The sequence below is a fragment of the Halichoerus grypus genome, chromosome 14 (assembly GCF_964656455.1).
Source record: "Halichoerus grypus chromosome 14, mHalGry1.hap1.1, whole genome shotgun sequence".
NCBI lineage: Eukaryota > Metazoa > Chordata > Mammalia > Carnivora > Phocidae > Halichoerus > Halichoerus grypus.
The window spans coordinates 87,180,905-87,202,080 of NC_135725.1; the positions used below are offsets into that span (position 1 = coordinate 87,180,905).

Below are 21,176 nucleotides of genomic sequence, written 5' to 3' on the forward strand. Positions count from 1 at the left end.
CTGGAGGGAAGGGAAGGGTTTGTTAAGCTTCTTTGAACCCCAAAGGAATACTTTCCTCTGAGGGACAGGGCTTGGTAGAGATCCCTAGCCTGAAGAGGTTGCTAGAGCTCTGCTCCTGGCTTCTGGCCTCGGTGGGTCAAAGTTTTCATGTCTTCCAGCTAGGCCTCTCCCTGCTGGGTGGGGTGAGAAGGGGAGAACCTTGTCCAGCCTCAGGCAACTCCCTATGCTATCTTCCCACTGATGGGAAAGGTTCCACTCGGCAAATGTCCCCTGGGTTCCCGCTACAGTGCGGAGCTCTACTGGCGCTGGGGGGTACGGTGGGGAATGGGGCAGCCCTGGACTCTGCCCTCGCAGAGAGCAAGGATACAGCACAGGCCCCACAGCAGAACCATTCTGAACTCTCAGTGAGCCCCACCAGCCCCTGGTCTCTAATTTCTTACCAAGAGAAGAAACACAGGTTTGGACATGACCGGAGTGTGAGAGGGTCTCAGGAGGGACCCCCTGCTAAGGACCCTGTGCCATCTGGCTTGACCTTCATCAGCACTGCTCAGCCGGGCAGCAGAGGCCTTGAGGCGGGAGTGCACTTGGCTGAAGCAGGAAATCGGCCCAGGCCTGATACTCTTCGTCCAGCCCTTCCATGCATGCAACAGACGATTTCACCTCTCCCCTTCAGGCCAAAGGGGAGAAAGCACATGTGCTTGGCTCTTTTCCTCTTGGGTTCTCCTCCAAATGTAGCTAGGGGAGTAAGGTCATGCTGGTCTCCAAGCACAACCCATAAAACCTCTTGGCTTGCCTGGCTTTTTGCTGACACGAGGGCTGGCCTTGGCTAATAATGGCACTTACCCTTACTATTTGTTCATTATGCACGGGCTGTGGGCTGGACCCTTCACACACCTCACCTCCCTGGATCCTCACCTGTGAGGTGCAGGCTCTTACTATTCCCATCTTGCAGACAGGAGAACTGAGGCCCAGAGTGGTTAAGCAACTTGCACAGTTAAATAGTGCTGCCAAGGACTCTGACTAGGTTAGTTTGACTCCAGAACCTGAGGTGGTGACCATTACACTCTACTGCCTCCAGGGTCCAATCGGGATCCACCCCCGGGGATCACAAGATGAAGCGGGGGGTGGGGGGGGGGTGGGCGGGTGTCCTAAACCACACTCAAGTTCTTTGTGTTGCTGTGTTCTCTTTAAGCCTTTTTTTTCTTTTTAAATATCAGCAAAACTAAAACCAGGAGTGCTTTGATTTTTATTTTGAATCTGAATCAACTGAAAAATCAAATCTGCTTCTCACCCCTTGGCTCTTCATGCCCAAGTGGCTGGCGGCTGTGGGGACCATTCATCCTCCCCATGTCCCTCTTTCCTCCAACACTGCTGCGCAGCAGCTAGGCCATCAGCAATATCAGGAGGTAGAGAGGCAACAGGAGATTGTCTATCTGCGTAGTGTATGCTTCTAGGAGGGACACGATGCTGATAGAGCCCAAAATCCAAGCATAACTGTAGTTTAGGTCCACTCCACTGTCAAAGATTAAGATCAGAGCTACAGAAATGATCTGGGCAAATATAGAGGTCATGGTCCCCTCAAAAGTCTTTTTGGTTCCAGGCCAGTGGATTTCCCCCATGGTGCTGCCAAAGATGGAGGCCACAGTGTCGCCCACACCCACAGCCAGGACCCCCGCATAGGGGACTAGGGCCCTTGCTCCCCCCAAGCTGCCCTTCTGTGTGCAGGGTCTGGGGACCAGCCAGATGGGAAGAGACATGCCCAGGAGCAGGTAGATGTGTGTCAGGATGAGTGGTCCACTGTCTCGTTCATCTAGGAAAAGGGACAGGAGGCTCCTCAGAGTGTGGCCGAGGGGCTTGATGCGGAAATAGCGCACGTACTCCAGAAAGATGAAGACTGCCAGACATATGGTGGCAGCTACATAGAGTAGTGTCCGGTCAAAGATGATACCCGGGATGTAGGTAGCCACCACAATGAAGTGGAAATACTTCCGGGCAATGGTGGGGGCCTGGTGCTTCTTGGATTCAGAAGATGACCGCTTGGCATTCTGGTACAGCACCACCAGGCAGGCTAAGGTGGCCAGCAGAGACCAGTAGACTAGGAGGTAGATGCGGGTCTCTGTCTGGAAGAGGAACTGAAGAAGCCAGAGCAGGGGGTTCTTGCGGATGAGCCGGTGCAGCCAGGGCAGGACCACACCAAGGCCCAGCACACAGGTCATGAGGTGGAAGAAGATGGAGGAAGCCCAGGTACCTGAGTCCATGAAGACAAAGAGGGTGCTGAAGAAGATGCCCATAAGCACCATCCCGACCACCACCACAAGCAGGAAGAAATCCACTGGGTCTCCCTGGCTTTCCACCACAGTCAGAGAGCGCTTGATGAGCTGGTTAAGCATGAAGCTGATGCCACCCAATACAAGCAGTGCCTCTCCAGGGGTAAAGCAGCGGGGCAGCAGGTACAGCAGGATCATGTTGAGGTAGACGAAGATCAGCAGGACCTCCAGGACCTCGATCACCTCGCCCACACTCAGTGAGTGCTTCATGATATAAATGATGACACCTCCAGCCAAGCCTGAGATGACACAAGTGTTGGTGGGCACTGGGCGGGTGATGCCCAGCGCCAATACTGAAGAGAAGAGGGCCACTGCCATGCCAGTGGCTGCCACCACAATTCCAAAGCGCTCGAAGTATGGGTTCCCCACTGCCTGGCAGCGCTCCTTCATGACCAGTCCGAGCAAAGGCATGACCACGGAGGCGGGCAGCAGGCCACTGTTTGCGGACATGCGGAACTGGAAGACAGCGCTTCCCTGCTGTAGCAGCCGGTCCCACTTGTATTGGACGTAGAAGGCCTGCACTGCGAGAGCCACGGCGCACCACGAGTATCGGTCCCACACGGCTGCGTGGATGCTCAGCACCACGGCGAACACTACTGCTGCCTCCGCCAGCACCGACCCGCTCAGCGGAGCCCCGTTCCCCGAGGCCGGGGGAGCGTGCTCTCGGGTCATGTCTCTAGAGCTGGGGCTCCGGGGAAACCGGGGTGACTAGCTACGCCTTGGCCTCTGGGTCCCTCAAGCCCCGCCAAGACGACAGCGGCAGTTTCACACAGCCAGCACCTTCTCTTTCCGTTCTCCAGCCGCGAGGAGGGAAGCTCCACTGTAGGCAAACCACTTTCTGAGGCTTGGGAACGGGCGCCCAGCTATCCTCCACCGCCTCGCACCTAGGACGGACACGGTGCCACGCGGCCGCTCGCTTCACTGCCCCGGCTGCTCTCGCCGCGGGCTCCTCACCTCTCCGGGCGTCTCCATCTTGGCCCCGCCCGCCGTCACGTGATGAAAAAGCACCATCCACAGCCCGTCCGGAGGCGAACGGTCACGTGGGTGCGGCGTCTGGGGGCGGGGCTGGGGCGCGCGCGCGCGAAGATGGCGGCGGCCGCCGGCGGGCCGTGTGTGAGGTGCGGAGCGGGCCGAGTCGGCGGGGGTGGCTGTGAGGCGCGGGGTCGAAGTAGAGCGGAAGCCGGGCAGGACTTGCGGGCGAGATGTGGCGGCGGTAGCGGGGCGAAGCCTAGCTAGGTGGACGGGTGCCGAGACGGGAGGCGGTTACGTCCAAACGGTCCCCGCGCGCGGGGATCTCAGGCGATTTCTCCAAGACGGGGCCGGTGCCTCACCCCTTCCCTCAGCGCCGGCCTCCCACCTCCTCACCTAGTCTTTTTCCCTTCCTCCCTCCCCACGGGCGCGTTCCTCGGCGCCCCCCCCACCCCCGCGCTTCCTCGTCGGGCGTGACGCTCCCTCGAGGCGCGACGGGGCGCTTCGCGGTCGCCCGGGGGAGCCCCCGCCTCGGTCCCCGCTGCAGCCCGGGTGCCCTGCCCCGCGACGTTCCCAGGTTCCTCCATGTGCTCGTTAGGAGGTCTGTTCCGTGTGTCGCCGAGCCACCTCCCTGCAGTTGCTGCCCTCTTTCTCCGCGCAGCCTTTCATTCATCCAGCTATTCATTTTCTCATGCACTGGTTCCGTCAGCCGACGTGCCCGAATCCTTTAGGAGATCCCGGGCCCCGTACTGGACTTTGGGGACGAGAAGATGAAATGTTAAAAAGAAAGAGACAGTTCTTACTTTATGTAAAGAGCGCTTACTAGCGCCAGACGCTGGCGAAGCGCTTCCTATGCATTAGCTCATTGAATTCTCACAAGTCCGTGAGGCACCTTCTCTTTTACAGATGACTCACAAATCAGCTCAGAACTAGCTAGGTGGTAAAGTGAGGATTCAAACCGAAGTCTGCCCGACTCCGAAGCTTTAACCAGATGACCACATCTCCGTCTTCCACCTTCCTGCTTGAAGTGTCTTCCGTTGTCCCTGCCGTCCTCCGTCCTAAAACTCAACATCCCTGTCACTTACTGTGCCAGCGCTGTTCCGCCACGTCTTTGTGTTATGCACGGCTGTATCCTCAGCACCCAGAGGAGCATATAGTAGGCGCTCAGTAAATATTTATTACAAACATTGCCCATCTTCTCTGTTATCACTTACTTCACCTCTGGGCTCTAGTGAGATTTTCTTCTTTGGAATTTCCACTGGACTGCTTCTGAACTTTGCCGGGACGAGTGTACTTTTTCCTCCTTAGCTGTTTCCTCTGGCAGCATTGTGGTCAGGGTGCCTTCCTTTTCTTATGTTTATTTCATAGTCATTGTGGCGGTTGGGTAGGTTTAGCTCCTGCAGGGTAAGGCACCCTCTTCAGTGAACAAGAACAAGGGGAGGGAAGGGGCTGGTTTGCTTGAAATATGCTTTGACATCCCTGGGAACCTACCGAACTCACACCTGAAGATGGAAGAAATGACGCTAGGATTTCTAGGCACCGCTTTGCTCAGAGCATGTATTAGAGTGATCTTTCCTTTTGTACTGGAAAGCACGTTTTAACAGGATTATACTGAGCAGCAGCCTTCTGTTTGAAATGCCTGGAGGTCTGGACTAAGAGAAAACTTAACATTTATTCCTGGTGTCTGCTGGTTTGCAAGTGACCTCAGACAGTCCACTTTACCCTTGGAACCTGTTTCTCCAAATGAGTCCTTTTCACAGTAGTATTGAGGTGGTTCTGAAGCATGTAGGAGAGTCCTTGTTTATGTTGATAGGAGTTGGCACTAGTCAAAAATAGAATAATACACTTAATTAAATCACTCAGGGTTTTGGGAATGTCCCACAGGGTTTGGCAGTCAGTTTGAATATTGGCATTTTTAGGTATCACTTGTGTTCTTCAGTTAATGTGTTCGTAGAAGTTTGAGTGGTGTATGTGAGCTAAAAAAAAAAAAAAAAAAAACCAAAACCAACAACAGCAGTTCCAAAAGCTTGTTGTTAAGCTTAAATCTCAGTTCACACGAGAGGCTTGTACCTAATCTGTGGAGTCAGGGCATCCATGGACAGTGGCCGCTTTTATTTATTATCTCCCTGTGGATTATAACTGTGTTTCTCAAAAGAACTATTTCAGAGTAGGTTGGCTGTGTCTCAGCTTTCTACCAAAAGGACTCCATCATAGAGGCTCTTCTTCCTAACCTCCTAGTAGCTTTTCCCCAAAGGTTTCCAACCACATGGATCTCTCTAGGGAAGATAGTTTCCAGTTTCCGTTGGGTCCAGCTCTTTTAGGAATGGAGTTGTCTGCTAGAACATTGGGCTGAAAGTCAATAAATTTTTAAAACTTTACCTTTGAGGCAAGGTATTTAGTTTCTGTGCTTTGGTTTCTCCTCCAAATACTTAGTTCAGACTTATTTATTGTGCAAATAAATGAGACATACTGTAGTACATATTTTGTTTCTTGAAAATATATATAGAAGATGTTTCCCTGAGGCTTTGGATTGGGCATCACAGTTCCGGCCATGGTTGTTGTGTCTTGAGAATCACCTGCTAAACCTTCAGGTTCCGATTTGAGGTGAAGTCTTCCATCAGTCCCTGGATCAGTTCCCAGTGATCTCTCTCTTCTCTATTTTCTGTCTAACGTGGTTATATTCCTTTGTAGTGTCTAATGCTTAGGATCATGCTTTTTATTACTTTCTGTTTTCTCGCTGATTATGTAATGTGTGCTTAACGTCCTTGGTCATTCCCAACACTAAATGAGTATCAGGAGGGTCTTAGATTTGTTCGTATCCCCTTTATTCCTAGACCAGAAAATGTGTAGGAATCGAAGAACCAGTGACACTTGTTTTCGAAAGGATTTCCTTCCTGATAAATTACCATTCCCCCCGCCCCTTTTTTAAAGATTTTATTTATTTGACAGAGAGAGAGCATAAGTAGGCAGAGTGGCAGGCAGAGGGAGAGGGAGAAGCAGGCTTTCCACTGAGCAGGGAGCTGGACGTGGGGCTCGGTCCCAGGACCCCAGGATCATGACCTGAGCTGAAGGCAGCCGCTTAACCGACTGAGCCACCCAGGCCGCTCTTTCTCCTTCTTTTTAAAAAATATTTGTTTATTTATTTATTTTGGGGAGAGGAGTTGGGGGTAGTAGGGGAGGGAGGGAGAGAATCTCAAGCACACTCCCTGCTGAGCATGGAGCCTGATGTAGGGCTCGATCCCATGACCCTGAGATCATGACCTGAGCTGAAATCCAGAGTTGGACGCTCAACCGACTGAGCCACCCAGGTGCCCCCTACTGTTTTCTCCTTTATTCTGCCTTCTCTTAGCACTTCTGCACATAATACTGGTTTTCTAATTTTTCTGTACCACTTGGATTGCAGGCATTGCAGGTCTAAAAGGGACTCCTATCATTCTCCTTTGATACTTCATCAGCATGTATTTTTTGAGCCCCTCTGTGCCAGCCACTGTGTTAGGGGTATGTTTTGCCATTGTAGAACAGAAAGCCTCACCTCCACCTTTGCGTGCATGTAGGATGAATTCTTGAGTGCCTCTTGATGCAGTATAATGTGATGATTGAACTCTGGAGTCATGAAAACCTGGGTTCAAGCCCTGGCTCTATTCTATATTAGCTTTGTGACCTTAGACAAATTATTTAACTACTCTTAAACCTTAGTTTCCTGATGAGGTAATGGGGATAATAAGAGGATCAGCTTCATAAGTGAGTTGTCAGTATTCAGTAAGTCAAAGTGTAAAATGCTTAACACAGTGCCTGCATATTATAAATGCTCAATTAATGTTAATGCTTAACACAGTGTTTGCATATTATAAATTCTTAATTACTGTTAGCTATTTTTATTATCAAAAGCTCATTTGCAATAGAAATTATTGTTTTTGACATCTTATAACAGCAGGAGTATAACAGGACATGGTTTTGTCAATAAAAAAATTAATTTTTTTGCCAATAAAAATTTTAATTTCTAAAGAACACTTTTTTTTTTTTTTTTGAGTAGTAAGTATAAAAGTTACTGCTTTACTATAGGACAGTGATCTCCAATATTGTTTAGGAGCAGAGTCTTTCTCTCCCCCTCTCTCTGCCCAAAAAAGGCTAATATATCAAACATTAAACATAGAGAGGGTCTGTACCGACCAGCTCTTTTACCTGCTCCTCTGAAACAAATTGATACCCTGGAGCAGTGGTGATTTAGGAATTAATTTGTGTGGTCATTTTATTTTATTTTATTTTATTTTTTAAAGATTTTATTTGACAGAGAGAGACACAGCAAGAGAGGGGACACAAGCAGGGGCAGAGGGAGAGGGAGAAGCAGGCTTCCCGCTGAGCAGGGAGCCCGATGCGGGACTCGATCCCAGAACCCTGGGATCATGACCTGAGCTGAAGGCAGACGCTTAATGACTGAACCACCCAGGCGCCCTGTGTAGTCATTTTAAAACGTAGATTTCCAGGGTGCCTGGGTGGCTCAGTGGATTAAGCGTCTGCCTTCGGCTCGGGTCATGATCTCCAGGGTCCTGGGATGGAGCCCTGCCTTGGGCTCCCCGCCCAGTGGGGAGTCTGCTTCTCCCTCTCCCTCTGCCCTTCCCCCTGTGCTCACGCTTTCTCTCTCAAATAAATAAAAATCTTAAAAAATAAATAAATAAAATGCAGATTTCCCATGCCTAACCTTTGAGAAACAGTAGCTCTAGGTTGTGACCAGGATTCCATGCTGTTACTGTGTTGTTCCTGGCTGGTTTTGCTGTATGTGATCTGAAGATCACATATTTGAGAAACACTCTTTTAGGATATTTATTTAAAAAAAAGAAAGAAGCATGGGGCACCTGACTGGCTGTCGGTAGAGCATGCGACTCTTGGGTCCACGTTGGGTGTAGAGATTACTTAAAAACAAAATCTTTAACAACAACAACAACAAAAAACCCCCACAAAAACACCAAAATCTATAGATTTTGGTGTCCTCAACACCCACAGCTTGAATTTGACAAAAAAAGGAATTCTGGACCCCGGCAGCAGGTCCTTGAGTGTGGGCTGGGGTCTTCGTGGTTTCTTCTGGGAATCACTGCTACCTAGCTGACAAGAGACCTAAGTTCTGAAAGCAAATGTGGATAAATTAAAGCTAAGTGATGTCCAGGCTTTTTGAAATTGGAAGATGGATGATCAGAGTGATTTGATTTATTTGCTCAGGCATGCAAATGCCTTCAATTAATGATAAATTTCTTTCCATTAATTTTGGTATACTGTTAGCCCCATTATTAGCTATGTGTTATATAGTAGGAATCTAATACATTCTGTGCAAATCATAAGCTATCCTTGGTAAAGTTCAAGTATATGCCATTTTAAATAAAGCCCTTCCTTAATTTTTTGTTAATTCAGACTAATCGAACAAGTAAGATGATAATTATTCTCTTTACAAAAGGAAGTCTTACTTTAAAATTTTACTATAAATTTCTTTAAATGGTGAGCTTGCCTCTGTTTTTAATTACTTAGGGCTTGGTTTACTCAGACCTTTTAATATACATTGTCAATAAAGAGTCCTATTTGTTTGATTAACTAGGTCTAATCTCCTGATTTTTGAATAGTGAATGCAGTTTTTGTCATCAGAAAAATGATTAGCGATCCCACAGAGCGATTGTGGGAGCTGGTGTCTGTTGATGCAGCAGGACTCAAGTGTTTTCTTAAAAGCATTAACCTTGAGAAAAGAGATCTATTTTATTTTTATTTTTTTAAAGATTTTACTTATTTATTTGACAGAGACAGGGAGAGAGGGAACACAAGCAGGGGGAGTGGGAGAGGGAGAAGCAGGCTTCCTGCCGAGCAGAGAGCCCCACGTGGGGCTCGATCCCAGGACCCTAGGATCATGACCTGAACTGAAGGCAGACGCTTAACCAACTGAGCCACCCAGGCGCCCCTAGAAAAGAGATTTATAATTTTTTTAAAAAGATTTTACTTATTTATTTAATTGACAGAGAGAGAGAGACAGAGAGGGAACACAAGCAGGGGGAGGGTCAGAGGGAGAAGCAGGGTTCCCGCCGAGCAGAGAGCCCGATGCAGGGCTCGATCCCAGGACCCTGAGATCATGACCTGAGCTGAAGGCAGTCGCTTAACCAACTGAGCCACCCAGGCGCCCCAAGAGATTTATAATTTTAAGTGTGTTTAAACCTCTTTTGATGGGAAAATCTTGACTTTTTTTTTTTTTTTTTTTTGGTAAAGATTTTATTTTTAAGTAATCTACACCCAGTGTGGGCCTTGAACTAGCAACCCTGAGATCGAGTTGTACGCTCCACCCACTGAGCCAGCCAGATGCCCCCTGAAAGAAAAGTTTTAAGTAGAGCTAGTGCTTGGTGTTAGTTTTCACGGGAGAAACATTTTTCAGTTTATCCTCATAGTTAGGAGAGCTTGTGTCCTTTTTGTTAAATGTTTAGTATATATTCTTAGATCTTTTCATCTTCTCTGCAGGCAAGCTTTCTAAGCAATTTTAATTTTTTTTTTTTTTTTTTTAAGAGACGGGGAGAGAGAGTGAGTAGGGGGCAGAGGGAGAGGGAGAAAATCTAAAGCTGACTCCATGCTGAGCTTAGAGCCCGACTTAGGGCTCGATCCCACAACCCTGAGATCATGACCTGAGCTAAAATCAAGAGTCAAACACTTAACTGACTGAGCCACCCAGGTACCTCTTGGGAGAATTTCTTAATGGTTACATTTTGAAATTTAGTTCTAGACTTTAAAAAACCCCATAACATGTTTCCTGAAGTTCCAAAGGCATGGATGAGGGAAGGAACTTGGGTAAGCACATGGTGGAGAGTATATTTGAAGAGCTCACAGGGGACAGGGACTATAAGGTGTTTTTATGTGTCTTGCATGACATGGCACCTAGTGGCAATTAATAAATGAACAAATATAGTACCACTCATAATGGCCATTAGACTTTACTTGATTGAGAAAGTGAATCATATCATGCATTTAGAAAATTTTCTGGAGGCACCTGGCTGGCTCAGTCAGTAGAGCGTTTGACTCTTGATCTTACGGTCATGAGGTTGAGCCCCACATTGGGTATAGAGATTACTTAAATAAATAAATAAATCTTAAAAAAAATTCTGGAGATGATGAGGGGGCTTGAAATATACATAGTCCTTTTCTACATTCTCCTTTTTGGTCACTACATTTTAATGAAAAGGAAGGAGATAGAAATACTACACTGAGGCAGCGTCTTAGCATAGAAGATGTAAGGTAATTCATTAATTATTGTATTACATTCTAAAATATACATTTCTTCATATTTTAATACTTCTGATGTTGCAAGGCATTTTATTATTGATGGCTGGTAGAACATAAATAATCATGTATCCTGCAATTAACGGCATCTTAAATGCATTAAAATATGGTGGCCATCCTCATTTTTAACACAGCATCTGCTTGGTTTAGGTTATATGTCAATTTCTTAATTTTTATTTTGAGCATCAAACTTCTAAGAACAATGTAATGGGATTAATGTCCAGAATTTTAACAAATTATTTTGTATATTGAGTTTCCTGGTTTCAGAGAATGGACAAGATACTGCGAGACAGCTCAGTCGAATTTGTATAATCTGAAAGTGCAAAATTACCCCTGCTTTCCGTCATTTTTCAGGAGCAGCAGGGAACTGTGGACAATTCTGCTTGGAAGGTCAGCTCTGAGAGAACTGGTAAGTGGATGGTGTTCCTGAGTGGATTTTATAGTTTTTATGTAGGTTGTGTTACAATAAACCCCCGAAACTGCCTTGTCTTTGAAGGAGGAAGTAAATGCATTTTTTTATTCCTAAAACTTTATAAACATTATGCATTCCCTGCTTTTCTCTGCTGAAACGTGGTGTGTCTTCTAGCTCAGCTGCTGAAGTTTCCAAACCTCTACCTCTCTGTGTTCTTTGGTGATTCCTTATCCGAAAAGATACCAGTGCTACTCGACTGGCTGCTCAGGGTTGGGGGACAAATACCATTTTGCTGCCTTAGGCTAAAGAAATAAATAAATTATTAAGTAGCTACTTGATAAAATATTATGCAACCACTAGAAAGGATGTTTATCAAGATTTTCATAATAAGGTTAAGGGACGCCTGGGTGGCTCAGTAGGTTCTGCCTTTGGCTCGGATCATGATCCCAGTCCTGGGATCGAGTCCCACATCGGGCTCCTTGCTTGGCGGGGAGCCTGCTTCTCCCTCTGCCTGCTGCTCCCCCTGCTTGTGCTCTCTGTCTCTCTCACAAATAAATAAATAAAATCTTGGGCACCTGAGTGGCTCAGTTGGCTAAGCGGCTGCCTTCAGCTCAGGTCATGATCCCAGGGTCCTGGGATCGAGCCCCGCGTCGGACTCCCTGCTCAGCGGGAAGCCTGCTTCTCCCTCTCCCACTCCCCCTGCTTGTGTTCCCTCTCTCGCTGTGGCTCTCTCTGTCAAATAAATAAATAAAATCTTAAAAAAAAAAAAAAGATTTTATTTATTTGTGTTTTTTTCTGTTTTATTTAAAGATCTTATTTATTTATTTGACACAGAGAGAGAGCCACAGCGAGAGAGGGAACACAAGCAGGGGGAGTGGGAGAGGGAGAAGCAGGCTTCCCGCTGAGCAGGGAGTCCGACGCGGGGCTCGATCCCAGGACCCTGGGATCATGACCTGAGCTGAAGGCAGCCGCTTAGCCAACTGAGCCACCCATGCACCCCACAAATAAATAAAATCTTAAAAAAATAATAAGGTTAAATCATTGTTAGAGTGTAAAGCAAGGAAAAGGAGGCTACAGAATTCTTTCTCTTTTTTTTAAAGAATTTATTTATAGAGAGCACAAGCAGGAGGAAGGGCAGAAGGAGAGGGAGAAGCGGACTCCCTGCTCAGCGGGGATATGGGGCTCGATCCCAGGACCTCAAGATCATGACCTGAGCCAAAGTTAGTTGCTCAGCCCACTGAGCCACCCAGGCGCCCCCAAAATTCTCTTTTCAAAATGATTTCAACTGTGGGGAAAAACATTAAAGACTCAGGATTATGTAAATCCTTATATAATTTCTTTGTTCTTTTCTAGAATCAGATTGAGGCAGAACTGAATAAACATTGGCAGCGGCTCTTAGAGGGGCTGTCCTACTATAAACCACCCAGGTATGGCTATTCCATGTGTGTGGTTAGAGTAATTCCCCTGAGGAAGCTGGGGTAGCGAAACCGTCTTCGTGTATGATTTTATGGTACTGCTGGATTAGGGAGATTACAGAGAATACAATTTGGTTACCAGTGGAAGAGAGTTGGGCACATTTTTTCTTTCTGTTGAGAGAAGGGGAAATTCCTTTTTAGAAATACAGTGTTAATTGAATCCAGTTATATAACCCTCGTGTCTGGGGTTGAGGAATCATTAACTCTTCTTCAATTAATAGTTCTAATGTGTATTTTGGTCCTCTGTGTGTGTGTGAGGTGCTGTCGGCGCCAGGTGCTGGGATAGGGCAGTAAGCAGTGATAAGAGCAGCTGACCACTTACAGAGTGTTTACTGTGTACCAGTTATTCTTCTGAGCTTGCAGAGCAAGTTATTCAGTCCTCATAAAAGCCCACTAACATAGATACTATTTTTATTCTGTGCTTGAATATATAGATTTTTTTACTGGGCAGTGGAAAACAACAATAACAACATATAAAGTAGTTTTAAAAAGAAGAGAAAACATCTTGTATGATTAGACTCTCTTATGTTAACTCCTAGTCCAGATTGCATTCTGTGGTGCATCGTAGTTGCCAAGCCACCCTCGTTTCCTTCTACTTCTTGAATGTCTGATTTTTTTTACATCTTCACCTTCCATCTTCATTTCCTTAGGTTAATGAAGAACTTTTTTTTTTTGTTCGTTAACCCTTCCCCCATACCTGTTTTGAAGTAACTCCGAGACATCGTGTTGTTTTATCTGTAACTACCCTGTATCTAAAATATATGGACATAAAAAAAGAAGATAATCACTATATTATCACATATAGGTACTTTTATTATTATCATTTCCATTTTACAGATGGGGAAACTGAGGCACAAAGAGGTTAAATAACTTGCCCAAGGTCACACAGCTAGTAAGTGTAGAACCAGGATTTGAACCTGGCAGTCTTACTCCAGTGTCTGTGTTCTTAATCATCATTCTGTGTTGCCTCTTTCAGAACTGACTGTTTCACCTAATCTAGCCTTTGTGTTGTGGATTTCCTGTGAAATGTGAGAGTCTCTATAAAAAAAAAAAAAATCCAACAACAACAACATGCTTGTAGTTCACAGAATGGACATTTGTGGCATTACTTTCTTTTTTTAAAGACAAAAGTTCTTTTATAAGTAGCATGATATTCGAAGTCCAACAGGGTTTTTTTTTTTGTAACTTCAGGCTTTATTTGAATTCAACCTTTTTTTTTTTTTTCCTTTAATGTCCTCTTTCTTCCCAGGATCCAGTCCAGGATCCCACATTGCATTTAGTTGTCACGTCATTTCAGTCTTCCCTTAATTTTTATGATCTTGAATAGTTTTGAGGAGGACTGATCAAGTATTTTGTAGAATGTCTTCAATTTGGATTTGTCTCATGTTTTTCTTATTATTAGATTGGGGTTGTGGGGTTTTGGGAAGAATGCACAGAAATGAAGTATATCATTCTTATCATAACAGAGGATGTGGTTATCCACATGAAATTACTGGTGATGTTAACCTTGCTCGCTTGGGTAAGGTGGCATTTGCCAAATTTCTCTTCTGTAAAGTCACTTTTTCCCTTTTCCCTACTCTTTGTTTTAAAAGTAGGTCACTAAGCATAGCCCACTCTCTGGGTGGGGGTATAGTGGAATTAAACTCTACTTCCTGAAGGGAGTGGCATCTACATATATTATTTGGACTTCTTGTGTAAGGAAGATTTTTCCCTTCTCCCTATTTATTTATTTATGTTATATGGGGTCATGTATATTTATTTTATACTTTGCTTATACCTTGTTTTAGCTTTGGTCACTGGGAGTTCTTTTGGGTTGGCATCTGTGTCTTCTTGACATTCCCCCATCTTTTTGTTTTCTGAATACTTCCTTTCTTTCTGGCATTACAAGATGCTCCAGGCTCATCTAGTATTTTCTCTGCCCCAGTTCTAGAATTAGCTATTTCTCTAAGGAGTCCTGGTAACTTTTATTAGATAATGGTATTAGAAACCAAGATCTGGGGGCTGGATGTGCTCACTGCAACTGGGGTGTTATAGCTTCTAGGCCTTCTCAGTGAGTAGAGCTAGGTAATATATGTATGTATACTAACAGACCTGGTTTTAAATTTCATCTTAACTTTTTATTAGCTGTGGGATTTTTGGTAAGTTATTTATTGTTTCTGAGTATTAGTAATTCCATTTATAAAATGGGGATAGTAATATTTCCCTTTCGTAGTTGTATGGATCAAAAATAATGTAACTTAATACGTCCACATATAATATTATTATAACTATAGTTTGTAACAGATATATACCATATTTATTATTTAGGCATAAGTAGTTTTGTGTTATAAAGTCTGTAGAGATGAACTTGTTGTGTGTGTGTGTGTATTTTTGTAGGCACCTAAAGGGCAGAAAAAGGTCTGTTGTAAAAATATCTTTAAGTATGTTTATTTAAAATCCTTAGAGGGTCATTGAGAATGAGGAAATGATTCACTGTTCTTTTCATAGTCCAAATTCAGCCGAGAAAGTGAAAGCTAATAAAGATGTGGCTTCACCGTTGAAGGAACTGGGTTTAAGAATCAGCAAGTTTTTGGTGAGTAAAAATTAGCACGGGCTCAGTTTACTACCTGCATTATGGATGTGCATTGTTTTATTGTTAGTGGTTGTTAGTGAAAATTCAGTTTACTTCAGTTTTGGAGATTAATTGAGCATATTGGGTTTCAAAAATATCCAAGTTGTAACTCTTCTTGTTCAAAGCCACAAATTAAGTTGCCACACCTGTTTACTAGATATATCCAGTTTTCTTCTTCATGCATGTGGTGTTCTTTAAATTGCCTAGATTGTATTTAAATATGTAGCTGTTTCTTTTTAATTTTGGAAACCCAGATCATGCCTGTGACTGGATCAGTGGCTTGGTAAATAAGCACAGTTGTTTCTGACATTGTAAATTTAATTGTCATGTAAATGACGTATCTGTGACTGGCTCCTTTTTCTCCTCATTGGGGTAAAATTATGTTGTGTCTTTTAATCTTTTAAAAGGATTTTTGTTTATTCAAGTTCTGTGTTCATTCTAGAGGACAAATCTTTAGAATGCTTTGCGTTCTTTTTTTTTTTAAAAGATTTTATTTATTTATTTGACAGAGAGAGACACAGCGAGAGAGAGAACACAAGCAGGGGGAGTGGGAGAGGGAGAAGCAGGCTTCCCGTGGAGCGGGGAGCCCGATGTAGGGCTTGATCCCAGGACCTTGGGATCATGACCTGAGCCGAAGGCAGACACTTAACCACTGAGCCACCCAGGCGCCCCAGAATGCTTTGCATCCTTTGTGTTTCCTGAGCCAAGGTGGCTGTTCCTCACTTATGACCCCTGCATTTCAGGGTCTTGACGAAGAACAGAGTGTGCAGTTACTCCAGTGTTACCTTCAAGAGGATTATAGAGGTACTCGGGACTCACTAAAGGTTTGTAGTTATGTCCAGCTCCTTCCTCTTGCCTTCTTTTTTCCTTGTTGGTTTTAGGTGTTTAAAGGTTTTGGTACTGGTTCTTTGCAACAGATGTAGGTGATCAGATACAGAGATTCTCAGGAGAGGTCAAAGATTGACATGTTAATGATAGAATCTCAGGACATCAGAGCTAAAACGACCTGGGACCATATCTAGCTTGTCTGGCCCCTCATTTTACGTATGAGGAAATTGAGTCCAGAGGAGCGGGCAGAGATTTGAGCACAGATTTGGATACACTTAGGTAAAAAAATATTTCCAGAAATGAATGGACACTTATAATCTTGAAAGGTGAGGTGAAGATGTTTACCTTTTTTTTTTGTTGTTAATTGAGCTTTGCTTATAAGATGGCTGCTTGACTGTTCTTTTTTCCTTCAGACGGTACTGCAAGACGAGAGGCAGAGCCAGGCCTTAATCCTGAAGGTGAGTAGTAGTCACTGTTTTCATTCTTTGATGTGAAATTGGGTGGTGGCTTCCTGACCTTGTTCTCCTGGGCATTGCTGGCTTTGGACTCTTTTGTTGGGTAAGCATTGAGGTCTCAGTAAAGTAGCTTAGTAACATACTTGTGAAACAAGAGGCTTTTTATCCACTGGCCCCAGCTGAGACCTTTTCCAAAGGAGACTCTTCAGCTACTGGGGGTGAAAATTGCTTCATGTGTATTTTTTCTCTAGGTCTAAATGCAAGAAGGTCAATTTATATTTCTTCATTCCTTTATCTCCCCCCTACCCCCCAAAGCAGCATTCTCATTTAGGATCTCATATAAAATGGAATTTGTGATTTCAGAAGTAGTTTCCTATTTGGTATTTAGCGAGAACCAAGTACATTAGTTACAAGCAGGATATATACAAGTGGTGTTTTTATTTTTGCTTTCATATATTTGGCCTGTCAGCTACAGCTGTATTATGTGTTATTTGAATGCTCTGAGAAATCCTGCAAGACAGTTTGTTTATATTTTTAAATAATTCCTTTTACCTTGCATGGCTTTACTTGTACACTATTTCATGAAGGTCTTTTCTTTCTTTTGGCCTAACACAGTGTTTCCGTTTCTGTGATTGCTTGTAGAAATCAGACTTTTCCATTCTCATCTTTAAGTGATCTCTTTATCAATAAATTTAAAATTGAGTGTCTTCTGTGCAAAGGTGAGTAACTGATTTTGCATCTTTGGGTTCTTCCCAGATTGCAGATTATTACTATGAAGAAAGAACCTGTATTCTTCGTTGTGTCTTACACCTTCTCACTTATTTCCAAGATGAAAGACACCCCTATAGGGTAAGCCCATGTAGTCCTCGTGGTTCTTTGTATCCTATAAAATTCAACACTTTTTAATAATTTTGTTATTCATTTTCACGTTCATTTGAATATTTACCTTTTATTGTAGGTATAAGTTACTCTGTTTTGGGTTTGTTTATTTTTTTTTAAGGTTGAATATGCAGACTGTGTTGATAAATTGGAGAAGGAACTAGTTACAAAATATAGACAGCAGTTTGAAGAGCTTTATAAAACTGAAGCACCAACATGGGAGACACATGGAAACCTCATGGTATGTGGTTACTGAGCCCTCCTGTAACTCTTAGGAGAATTGTAAACCTAGCGCATAGAGCTCTCAGTTAAATTATTTATTCATTTATTAACTTATAATATTTATAGATCATCTTTCTTAAGAAAAGTTTGAACATGTCATGGATCAAAACATTGATGACTTTAAGTAATGGTACTTAATTGTGGACATTTTCACTTGACTTTGTCTATCCAGTTAATTTACTTTCTGTTCTTACCTAAAATCTTCTCTTAGTGGTTAATGGAACTCTAAACTCAAGATTTCATCTTTATTATCATTATCTTTTTTTTTTTTTAAGATTTTATTTGTCAATTTGAGGGAGAGAGAGGCAGAGGGAGAGAAAGAAGCAGACTCCCCACTGAGCAGGGAGCCCGATGCAGGGCTCGATCCCAGGATGTGGAGATCATGACCTGAGCTGAAGGCAGATGCTTAACCATCTGAGCCACCCAGGCACCCCTATTATCATTATCTATTAAGTATGTGACACTAGCCTGATTATTTTATCCTAAATCGTAAAGCCGTCTGCATTTATAGATTAGAACATGCCATTTTTTATTTTGAAAATAATACGTGTTTATATTAAAACAATTCAGCCAAGGGTGCCTGGGTGGCTCAGTCGTTAAGCGTCTGCCTTCGGCTCAGGTCATGATCCCAGGGTCCTGGGATCGAGCCCTGCATCAGGCTCCCTGCTCCTCAGGAAGCCTGCTTCTTCCTCTCCCACTCCGCCTGGTTGTGTTCCTGCTCTTGCTATCTTTCTCTGTCAAATAAATAAATAAAATCTCTAGGAAAAAAAATGGTGTCACTATTGGATAACCATGGGAGAAAAATTGAACTGTATCTCTATCTCCTACCTTCTACCAAAAGAAAATCAGATAGAGCAATGATTTAAATTTAAAAAATTTAACACCTGGCTGGCTCAGTCAGCAGAGCATGCGACCCTTGATCTCGGGGTCTTGAGTTCAAGCCCCATGTTGGGCATAGAGTTTACTTAGAAAAAAATTTTTTAACTATAAAAGTATTGGAAGAAAACATGGGAAGTGGTTTTGTTTTGTTTGGAGTGGAGAAGGCTTTTTAAAAAAAATATTTATTAGCAGAGAGAGAGAGAGAGTGCACAAGCAGGGGGAGCAGCAGGCAGAGGGAGAAGCAGGCTCCCTGCTCAGATGCGGGACTCGATTCCAGGACCCTGGGATCATGACCTGAGCTGAAGGCAGATGCTTAACGACTGAGTCACCCAGGCACCCCTGGAGAAGACTTTTTAAAGTAAAACTCAAAAGCCATGAAAGAAAAATAATTTTAAACCCAGCAACAACAAATCCAACACTTTTGCAAGGAAAAAAAATAGTGCAGTAAACAAAGTAAGACAAACTCATATCATAAAGGGTTCTTAAAATAGAACTATAAATCACTAAGACCCAGTGGAAAAACAGGCAAAAGCAGTAAACGTATTCACATGACAACACTCTTGTCTGAGGGATGGGATAATGGGTACTCAACATTTTGCTGTATAAATCAGTATTTTTTTTAATGGAAAATAAGACAGTATTTAAAAATTGAAAAGCACATATTTCTTGACCTAGCGGTACCAGTTTAAGAGTTTATCCTATAAATACATTCACACTTGTGTGAAACAACTTGTGTAAATGACAAATCTGTAGCATTCCCCACTCCCAGCTTTATTCTGGTATAATTTCCATCCAGTAAAACTCACTGATTTTAAGCGTACGGCTATGACAGTTGTATGTAGTTATATGCACAGTCAATATATAGAACATTTCTGTCTCCCCTAGAAAGTTTATAGTCAATCTGTGATCTTAGGCCCCAGATGACCATTAATCTGCTTTCTATCACTATAGTTTTTTTTTTTAACTATGATTTTTAAATTCTGGTAAAATAATATGTAATTAAAATTTATTATTTTAACTATTTTATTTTACTTTAATATTTTTAAAGATTTTATTTTTTTGGGAGAGAGAGCAGGGGGTAGGGGTAGAGCGAGAGGGAGAAAGAGTGTCAAGCAGACTCTGTGCTGAGTGTGAAGCCCGATGCGGGGCTTGATCCCACGACCCTGAGATCATGACCTGAGCTGAAATCAGGAGTCGGACGTTCATCTGACTGAGCCACCCAGGTGCCCCTCTAGTAGGTTTTTTCTAATAGGATTTTCTAATATATATGATCATGTTTGTAAACAAGGACAGTTTAACTTCTTTTCAAATCTGTATGCCTTTTATTTCTTTTCTTGCCTTATTAACTGATTAGGACCTTTAGTACAATAGTGAATAGAAGTGGTAGGAGAGCCAACATTCTTACCTTGTTCGTAATCTTAGGTAGAAAGCATTCAGTCCTTTACCATTGTATGTGTTATTAGTTGTAAGTTATTTTTGTAGTGTTCTTTATCAAAATGAAGAAATTACCTTCTAAGTTTGCTGAGGGTTTTAGCTTTTATTAGAAATGAGTGTTAAGTCCTGTCCATTGGGGCGCCTGGGTGGCTCAGTCGTTAAGCGTCTGCCTTCAGCTCAGGTCATGATCCCAGGGTCCTGGGATCGAGCCCCGCATCGGACTCCCTGCTCGGCAAGAAGCCTGCTTCTCCCTCTCCCATTCCCCCTGCTTGTGTTCCTGCTCTCGCTATCTCTCTCTCTGTCAAATAAATAAATAAAAATCTTTAAAAAAAAAAATAAAATAAAAATAAATAAATAAATAAATCCTGTCCATTTTGTTTTGCATCTATTGAAATAACTTTATGGCTTTTCTCTTTTACTCTATTGTGAACTACATTGAGTATTTGGGTGTCAAATCAATCTTGAATTCCTGGCATAAATTCCACTTAGTTGTGATATATTTTGTTTTTTATAATATTGTTGGATTTGACTTGCTAAGATTTTGCTAAGGAATTTTATGCCCATGTTCATGAGAGATACTTGTCTGTAGTTTTCTTGTGATGTCTTTGTCTGGTTTTGGTATTAGTGTAATATTGGCCTCATAAAATAAGTTGGGAAATTTTCCTTCTTCCTCTGTTTTCTGAAAGAATTTGTGTAGTGCTAGTATTATCTCTTCCTTAAATGTGTGGCAGAATTTACCAGTGAAACCACCTCAGCCTACAGTTTTCTTTGTGGGCAAGTTTTTAATTAATTAGTCAATTAATATTTACTTATTTAAGTAATCTCTACACCCAACGTGGGGCTCGAACTCATGATCCCGAGATCAAGAGTAGCACACTCTTCTGACTGAGTCAGCCGGGCGTTCACGAGGTTTTTTTTTACTTTTTTTTTTTTTTTAAGATTTTATTTATTTATTTGACAGAGAAAGACACAGTGAGAGAGGGAAAACAAACGGGGAGTGGGAGAGGGAGAAGCAGGCTTCCCGCGGAGTAGGGAGCCTGATACGGGGCTCGATCCCAGGACCCTGAGATCATGACCCGAGAGGAAGGCAGACGCCTAACGACTGAGCCATCCAGGCACCCCCGTTCACAAGTTTTTAATTTAGAATTCAGTTTTCTGTAATTGATTAGAGAGCTATTCACAGCTATTTTTTTTTGAGTCAGTTTTGGTAATTTGTGTCTTTCAAGGGATGTGTCAATTTCCTCTAAGTAGTCAAATTTATTTGCATAAAGCTGATAATATTTTCTTGTTATGCTTTTATTCCCTGGAGAATGTGTGATGTCTCCT

General features: G+C 43.2%; 2 protein-coding genes across 4 annotated transcripts in view; one reads left to right on the forward strand and one right to left on the reverse strand.

Moving 5' to 3' along the window:
• Positions 1 to 1,228: 1,228 nt before the first annotated feature.
• DOLK (dolichol kinase) lies at positions 1,229 to 3,332 on the reverse strand. The gene has a single exon (XM_036112055.2). The coding sequence runs from the start codon at positions 2,997 to 2,999 to the stop codon at positions 1,383 to 1,385; it is 1,617 nt and encodes a 538-aa protein (XP_035967948.1). The 5' UTR covers positions 3,000 to 3,332; the 3' UTR covers positions 1,229 to 1,382.
• A 40-nt stretch (positions 3,333 to 3,372) lies between these two features.
• The window catches only part of NUP188 (nucleoporin 188), a 47,189-nt gene continuing 29,385 nt past the window's right edge, over positions 3,373 to 21,176 (forward strand). For all 3 annotated transcript variants that reach the window (XM_078061873.1, XM_036112054.2, XM_078061874.1), the window contains exons 1-8: positions 3,373 to 3,445; positions 10,950 to 11,004; positions 12,361 to 12,434; positions 14,970 to 15,054; positions 15,837 to 15,917; positions 16,335 to 16,379; positions 17,133 to 17,225; positions 17,377 to 17,496. In XM_078061873.1, the coding sequence (XP_077917999.1) occupies positions 3,414 to 3,445; positions 10,950 to 11,004; positions 12,361 to 12,434; positions 14,970 to 15,054; positions 15,837 to 15,917; positions 16,335 to 16,379; positions 17,133 to 17,225; positions 17,377 to 17,496 (585 nt within the window). In that variant the 5' untranslated portion in view covers positions 3,373 to 3,413. The remainder of the gene's footprint in view (positions 3,446 to 10,949; positions 11,005 to 12,360; positions 12,435 to 14,969; positions 15,055 to 15,836; positions 15,918 to 16,334; positions 16,380 to 17,132; positions 17,226 to 17,376; positions 17,497 to 21,176) is intronic.